Source organism: Epinephelus lanceolatus, chromosome 14 (assembly GCF_041903045.1).
Source record: "Epinephelus lanceolatus isolate andai-2023 chromosome 14, ASM4190304v1, whole genome shotgun sequence".
Lineage (NCBI taxonomy): Eukaryota > Metazoa > Chordata > Actinopteri > Perciformes > Serranidae > Epinephelus > Epinephelus lanceolatus.
This window is the reverse complement of record NC_135747.1, coordinates 10,234,661-10,243,203: the sequence shown is the minus strand read 5'-3', so window position 1 is coordinate 10,243,203 and position 8,543 is coordinate 10,234,661. Positions and strand designations below refer to the sequence as shown.

Sequence of the window (8,543 nt, the reverse complement as noted above, 5' to 3'; positions counted from 1 at the left end):
GCATTTCATGCTGCAGGACTCAAATGATGGAACATTTCTGTAAACTGAAAACTAATAATGGTCCAGGGGTCAGGTTGTTTTGAATTGATTTAAGACACAAAAAGTCATTTTAAGAGTTATTACTAAAATACTTGCCATGATAAATGTTTTCCTCCTGTTGCGCATGCAGGAACAATATCCTGATGTGTAATTTGTTTGTTTGTTTGTTTGCTTGGTTAATTGTCTTAGAGGAGAGGGAGACGGGTTCAGAGCAGAGGGGAGGCGCAGGCAGGGCAGCCAGGGAGGATGACAAACATACATACAGACAGACAGACAGTCGGACAGGCGGGGGGAGCTGGAGGACGAGGAGAGCTGCCAGCAGAACAGCAGTCCAAACCACGCGCTGCCGGGACTCCTTCTGGCGCCGTGCGCGCGAGTTGCGGAGAGAGTGGCGCGTGATAAGTCGGACCGGTGCGGCTCCTGGAGACTTCGCCTGTGAGCACCTTCACCACCACCATCATCATCAACAAGTGTGACTTTTGTGTTTTATGAGAAGACATAACAAAGAGCCACGTTCGGAGATATGAATCAGCTCACTCGGAGATTTAATAACTTCCCCGCGTGCTGCTTTGGAACTTTACCGTTATTCCCTCGCGGACATGTGATCGCGTTGAGGTAGCTGACTGCACTTTTTTGTTTGTTTTTTAGAATGTTGTTTTAATATTTATTTCCAGGGGTCTAACGGTGATGCACGTGTGACATGAGCAAACTCCATTTCTCCATTCCACTCCATTTCTCTCCAACAAACCTTTTCTAGCCACAGAGGCTGCATTACAAGTAGCTATTGATGCGTCCAAGGATGAAACTCTCTCCCGGTAAGTACCTCTATAAATACTGTTCTTGTTAATTAAGTCATTTGCTCTTTTTTGCCGATGTAATATTTTAACCACAGAGCCTCATGTTAATGTGATTAAAATCCGCAATATTACAAAACGCCATAAGACAGCTTACTCTCCATGTAGGCATCATCAGCTTGATTAAACTTAAATCGCTGCCTAAAGTATTCCTGCCTTCACAGGTCCGACTAATATTCGTGTTGAGCTTGCATAAATGTTTACTCTCTTGGTGCAGTTTTTTAAAACAGATTCTTCCCTGCAAACCTGAAGGAAACATCTGTTGCCCATTTGATACCCAATTTGCCATCTTATTTCTCTCCAAGAAATAAATCATAGAGGACAGATCGGACAAGCTATAGCACACATGCACGAGTAAAACCTCACGTGCTATTTTACTTAATGATGTACGTAGTGGTGTCATAACATACGTGCAGGGTGTTGCAGGCGTCCTTGTGTGTGTCCACATCTTGTCCACACCTGCTGGGCTCAGACTGATGAGAACGTGCAGCGCTTATTTGAGACTTTTGCATGTGTGTGTGTGTGTGTGTGTGTGTGTGTGTGTGTGTGTGTGTGAAAGAGAGAGAGGGAGCGCGTGTGTGTGTGGCCTCAAGCTCTCAGGCCTTTGCCAAAGACAAACGGAAAAAGAAAAGAACAAAAAAGAGAAGAAGACACCGGCTCCATGGGGCGGATGACCTCGAACACAGTGAGGGGTTCATTGTGAGATCAGTTTAGCCCAGCAGAGGGTGCGCAGTCCTGAAGTGATGATCCTCCTGTAGGACAGATGGAGTCATTTTAAACCCCATGGCTATTCTTATCATGAGAGACAGCAGTGCCTGCAAAGAGGGAGCCCTGCAAAAATAAATAAATAAATAAAAATCCTCATTGTTGGAGTCAAAGGGAGAAGAACTCTTTTATTGTTGGGTTTTTTCGTCTTTGTCCTGCTATGAAACAATGTAATTAATATTGATAAAGTGTTCCAGCATCAGAGGATAATTTCATGTAAGGTTTATAGCAGACAATGCAGAACAAAATGACGTTTGGCTAATTGAATGAGAAAATGCTGGCATTGACCCATGACTGTGCCTCCTGGTTTATGAGATTTGCTGAAGTGAAATGGATTTTTCTCACTAATCACATTATACATTTTGTAAACATTGTGGGAATACCATTTACTCAGCTCAATTTGGGAAGACAAAGGCATTTGCCATTGCCACTTAGAAAATGACTTATCTTAGCAGGAGTCGCTGTCTGGATGATTCTTCATATGTAACCTGACAACAGTCATTGCCATCTTCAGCTGCACTGTGCACCAAGTGCTTTGTTTTCTTATGTTCAAGAATAATTATACTATATAATAACTATATTTTTTTTTTTGTTCTTTCAGTGCACAACATGACGTGTTGATTCCAGCCTCACCTGCCAAGCTCCCAACTCTCTGAAGCTTTCAGCATTGCCACAGTAAACCTGAGATTACAGGTCCCTGCTGGAATATGCTCAGTGAGCAGCAACAATTTTGGATGGGCTCTTTTGAAATCTATTTCAAAAGATTATCAGAGGCTCTATCACATCCATTTTGAAGAATTATCTCCAGAGAGGCCCTCATGTTGGTGTGAATAAGTTGATAATTTTGAAAGCTAATGAAGCTGCCATCATCACCATTTAATGCCAAGAAACAGGTGAAACCATGATTGCTTTTGCCTGACAGGGCTTGTGGGAAGTCGCTGCTGAATATGCAGGACTTAGCGGGGCCTGATATGCCCAGGAAATTTCCTGTCTTTGATGGCTTTGCCCTCTTATGGGGCTTGCTCCTTGGAATATTTGTCACAAGTGCACCAGCGATGGCTTGTCCCACAAGTTGTCACTGTATAGAGAAGAGTGGCATGACCGTGGTACAATGTATGTCTCGCAACTTGGAAAACATCCCATCAGATCTTCCAAGAGATACTGTTGTTCTTCTTTTGGCATCCAACCACATCACCCACATCCCCAACCACGCCTTCAGAGAGCTGCACTACCTTCAGGAGCTGGACCTGTCTAACAATGACATTGAAACTGTGGACCTCGGAGCATTTCAAGGTGTTTCCGACAGCCTCCTCATCCTGGATCTATCGAACAACCGTATCCAAAGTGTCCCCAAAGAGGCATTCGCACGTCTACGAGCAAAAATCAGCCTCTCGAACAACCCGTGGCACTGTGAGTGCACGCTGCAGGAGGTCCTGAGGGAGCTGCGTCTGGACCCCGAGACAGTGAACGAGGTGATCTGCCACACAGCTGTGCAGGAGGAATACGCAGGCAAACCGGTAATCCAGGTGCTGGACTCAGGGATCAACTTCTGCAACTTTCATCACAAGACCACCGACGTAGCCATGTTCGTCACCATGTTCGGATGGTTCACCATGGTAATTGCGTACGTCATCTACTATGTGAGACACAATCAGGAGGATGCCAGGAGGCACCTGGAGTACCTCAAGTCACTGCCCAGCAGCTCTCAGATCAGCAAAGACTTTGACACCATCAGCACTGTTCTCTAGCAGGGCCGTTTGCAGCTCAAGGGATGTGGTGTGTGTGTGCGTGCGTGTCCATAAATATGTGAGTAAATGTGCGGTTATGTACAAAATGACAAAAACAAGACATGCAACACATTTACACCAGTGTTTCTGAGCACATTGTTTGAGGTATTTCTGTGACTAAAATGCGTCTTTTTGATCTTTTTCAGGCCCAGAAATGATACCTTTTTTAAAAAAAAAAAAAAAAATTTCAATACATTTATTCCAACTTCATTAAATATGAGTAAATCTGACTCTACAACTGGACAGGGCAACAGCGATAGCACAAAATAGACAAAATACTCCTAAAACTCACGTTTCCATGAGTGATGATGGATCCAGACTGGGGAGATAAATGTTCTCACTCTGGTGTTGATCCACAATGTGATTGAATTTGGACTGAGATGAATGAGGATGACTGTGTACCCAGTTACTTTGTATTGATTGATTTATGTTCTTCATGTCACACCATCAAGGTAAGGGCCATCTTATGAGACTTTGGCTAACATATAAAATAGGGCAAGGTGTAAATATTCAGTTTGCTTGACACATGCAAAACAGCCCTGTCTCTAATAAACCTTGAACATGAAACTGCTGAACCAGGAAAAAAGATTACTCTGAGAAACTGCTGCATTGTGTCACACTAAAGACAAAATGTATTCAAAAAAGGAAACATTGCCATACACTTGTAGTTCTGATGTGTTTTTAGTACATCCCAATAAAGAACGTTTTAGCTGGGGATGTCCTGATCCAATCTCAAAGATTGGTATCAGGACCCGTCAAGTAAATTTTTAGGACTGGCTATATTGAGTTACATAGAGAATCTAATCCTTTGTTTTACACTAGCTGTCTCACTGGTGTAGAAGCTCTCATGCAGAGACACGTGGACTGCAGCCGTCTCCAACTCCCCTGCTGTCTATTTCTCCTCCACTCCGCTGAGCTCCCGTGTGTGTGTTAAGGCCCAAACACACCAAACTGAAGTCGTAGAACAGCGGCGTCGAGAGCCACCTGCTGCGTCCCCTCTCGTCAAGGTGTCTCAGCCAATGCACATGAACACACCATACCGATGGCCTACAAGCGCGCGTGTTCTGCGCCAGCATGAAAGGACATACCCCTCCATACCCGCAGACAATGGTCTTCTGTAGCCAGTTAACATATTAACAACACAATCTGATGATGAAAGAACAGAGCATATGTACCGTGTGCTAGTGAACAATAACACAAACCATCATGAAACGTCAGAAGAAGTCAGTGGCTAAAGAAAAATAATCTCACCTATACAATATGCTATATCATATAACAAGCTCATTTTGGTCTCACCCCCTCTCGACTTTAGCTCTTTGTTTCCATTTGTCACTGTCGCTGAGCTGAACTGCCAATCAGTGTGATTTTATTCGGCGAGGGGCTCTGCTGTACCATTGTCCAAAAAAAGGTCAGCAAACGATAAGGAGAGCTAATGGTGTGGGGCACACCGCACAGACGAGGGCAGCCGGCGCTCACCTATTGTCCAACTTTGACTGACAGCTGACCGTCGACTTGGTGTGTCAGGGCCTTAGGAGCTTAGCCCTGCCAGCGGCAAAACACGGCACACCATAAACATCACCAAAAATGCAGTATGAGACTGTTTGTTCTTGTTTTTTTCCTCAAATTGTGTGCACTGGTTTTATTCCAGCTCAATCTGAGAGCATCTTTAGTTAAATGCACATGGTGTTTAACCGTGGGTGGAGGAGTGTATCAAAAGCTCCAGGAGCAAAAAGCCAATAAGAGTAATTCATTAATGTAACCTAATCCATGCTAAAGACATACAGACGATGGAAATAAACACTCACTAGAAACAAGGCAAAGGCTGCACCAAGGCAACAACACTGCAGAATACTCTCTTAAAAGGACATTTCCTCGAGACAGCAAGAAGGCCAAAAAGATAAAAGAGAGGGCTTGTAATTTTATAACTACTCACTTATTTTGTAATAAATAAATTAATAAAAAGAAACAGCTTTGATGCAGGGATTTTTTTTATGTGTTGCAAAATTATTTAATTGTCAGGCATATACACTGGATTGGTTTTAATAACTTTAATGTGCTTGCAGTGTGCACTGTGCAGCTGTCTTATCTAGGAAAATAGGAGTATCAGATTAGGACTCTGTAACGGCAGAAACTCAGTATTAAATGACTTGGATTGGGATTGGGGGGTGGGGGGGAAACTTGATCGGGACATCCCTAATTTTAGCATCTCATGCCAAGGTTACAAAATAATATTATTATGTATAGTTAATTGCCAGGTGATATTCCAGCACTGAAGGCTCCAGGTGAAATGTATTTTAAGCAGGCAAGGTCTGCATTCTGTAATATATGCAGCCCAGAAGACCCAAATAAATGTTGGCATTGTTTTTTCTGCAAACCACGGATATATTACATTTCTACATTATTACGCAGTGGATATGTTCTTTATGTTTCAACAATGCTATGGTTAACGTGTAACCACTTGGATATGATATGGAAAAGATTGCGTTTTTGCTTTATAAAAATCATTTTTGATGGCACAATCCTGGCTGGAAATGCAGCGATGTCTTGCTTAAAGACAAGGGCTTTATGTGACACAATCCCAGCTGGAAACACAGCAGTGGATCGCTTAAAAATACACACATTTGAGTGCTAATAATATGCTGGAGACACAACAAAGGGTCGATAAAACAACTGGTTTTGTGGTTTGCTGTTCTTGAACAGGGATCTGCAGACATCGCACCAAGGTGACGCGCCATCCCCGATTCCCTCTACCTCTGGATGACAAAGTCAGCTCATTTACTGTATCATTTTATAATTGTCGATATGATGAGTATAACATACAAATGTAACATATCTGTAATTTGGAGAAATGTATAATGCCAACATTGTCTTCTGGCGACTGACTTTGTTACGTCCAACCTTGTATCTTTCTATCATCATATATTCAGCCCAAAGTTTTTTTTCCCATTATAAGAGAGTATAATTTTTACAGACGTCAAAGACATTAAGATTTTTATTTTTATTTTTTTTTACATATTATCACCATATTAATTACAGTTACAGTTAATAACAGTTGCCTATTAACACAACAGCAGCAAAATCATCCTGTTCTGGAAGTTGTTAGTCTAATAATCACCAGCTGTTTAATTGTCTCCACCATCTCCTGAGAAAAATGTTACGCTGAATATTCAGCTTTTCTCGCTCGACTTCCTGCTTTATTGTTTAGGTACAGTAGTGCACAGTGGGTGTAACAGCTTATCCATGCAGAGAACAGCTCCTCGCTGTAAAGGGGGTCAATCACAACAGTTAGACTGAACCATAAAATTAAGCTGGAATCATGCTTCTTCAAAAATACACACAAATGTCTGTGAAATTACACAGAGAAGGTGTCATGGCTACACATCAATCACAGGGCTGACACACACCTCAAAAATCTCAGCAACCTTCATTTGGACCTGCACTTCAAGTGAGTGGATTCATCTCCCGTCAGGAGGAAGAGGTGAAAAAAAAAAAAAACCCACAAACATTTCACAAGCCATGCAAAAGTGTTTGAACGACCCCTGTGCATGTTCGCCTACTTGCAGCAAGGAGGAGTATACTTACAGCCCCACAGTGCAGGTCGTAAAAAACAAATTAACAAGCTATAAAAGAGGCTATAAATTCGCAATTGAGAGATACCTCTCTGTGATCCCTTTTACATTACACAGTGTTTTGATTCAATATCAAAGCCCTACATGATAACCTGATACGATAGCAGTAGCCTGGGAAGAAGGTTAGAAATTGCAACTGTCAGCTTGTTGTTATTGTTTTGTTTTTTAAATAATCCATTCATACCAAATGAAAAATGTACCACCTCCTGTGTAGAACTGCAAATGTGCACTGGTGTATCATCCAGTACACTACAGACAGAAATTCACTTGAGCTAAATGTTTTATTACATCTTGGAGGAGTCAGTTATAGCACAGGTAAAAGTCATCATGAAGAACTTTAATATAAAGAGGACTGTCTGATGTAGCTTTGTACTGATCATTTTCAGAGCAATTTCTGGGGTCCAAATTTCCTGTATGTATGAATGTATTTATGTTAAATGTCAACATTCAGAAGTGTCAAACAGAACATCACTATTTCTGTTATTTGTGAACCACAGCCGCAAACCACTAACAGCTAAACTGACATGCCATTACTACAATTGGATTGATTGTAGCACAACACTGTTTGTTCTGGACACAAATTCATGGGTTCCTTTGTTGGTCAGAGGTTGATTGTGTCCAAGTGCCTACTCTCTGGGACTCCTACACCATAGCACTGTGCACTGAGTTGGACAACTGAGTGTCAAGTCCTTTCTCTGTCCGCCCTCGTCACTGCAAAGCTCATGCTGTTTCTCAAATCGGACACTTCATGTTGTAGCCTTGCCTACACTGCGTACACTATGTACTTAATTGCGTAATGCACAAATTTTGAGAGGTTAGTGCTGTGTCAAGTAGTGCGCATGTGCCTACCGTGCATGCAGCCTGTTGCAGTTGCGTCTGATAGTTGGGTTTTTTTTGCCAGCTTTCAGCTTTCTTCTTTCTTTGTACTTCTTGATTTTTTACTTAGTTAAATTATTGAGTTGTACCCTCTTTCATCATGCCACTAGAGAGAGTTCTGGTTTGCCTTTTCACCACAAAATTACCACTTTCTTTCACACACACCGTCTTTGCGCAGTGCATCCATGGCCACTTGGTTAACTCCAGAGGTTAGCTGATTGCACTGAAGCCGGCCTTCATGGCATTCTATTTTATTTTATTTTTTCACAGTTAGCCTTCAGGGATCGATAAAGTATGTCTGATTCCGATTCTGATTCTGATTTGGCGGCTTGTCACCTTCTGCTTGGCAAAGTGCAACAAGGTGGACCATCATTGCCAACATTTGATGAACAATTGTCCTGCGCCAGATTTTATACTTGCTTTACCTGCTTGTTTGCTCATTTGACCTCTTCTGTATTTATTTATTTTTTATCAAAAATAAACATGCTTTCATGGCATGCTTCTATATCTATGAATGTCCGTGGCTGACACTGGCTGACGCTATCAGCAGCTGATCTACTTAGTTCATGATAGCTGCTGCATTTCACAAGTAT

The 8,543-nt window shown here is 42.1% G+C and overlaps 1 protein-coding gene across 1 annotated transcript; it reads left to right on the top strand.

Moving 5' to 3' along the window:
• Positions 1 to 467: 467 nt before the first annotated feature.
• lrrc3 (leucine rich repeat containing 3) lies at positions 468 to 5,564 on the top strand. Its single transcript, XM_033618201.2, has 2 exons — positions 468 to 854; positions 2,260 to 5,564. The coding sequence occupies exon 2, from the start codon at positions 2,606 to 2,608 to the stop codon at positions 3,404 to 3,406; it is 801 nt and encodes a 266-aa protein (XP_033474092.1). The 5' UTR covers positions 468 to 854; positions 2,260 to 2,605; the 3' UTR covers positions 3,407 to 5,564.
• Positions 5,565 to 8,543: the final 2,979 nt, after the last annotated feature.

Bases quoted from the DNA above. Each gene is read 5' to 3' on its own strand.
- lrrc3 (XM_033618201.2), top strand. From the start codon at position 2,606: ATGCAGGACTTAGCGGGGCCTGATATGCCCAGGAAATTTCCTGTCTTT.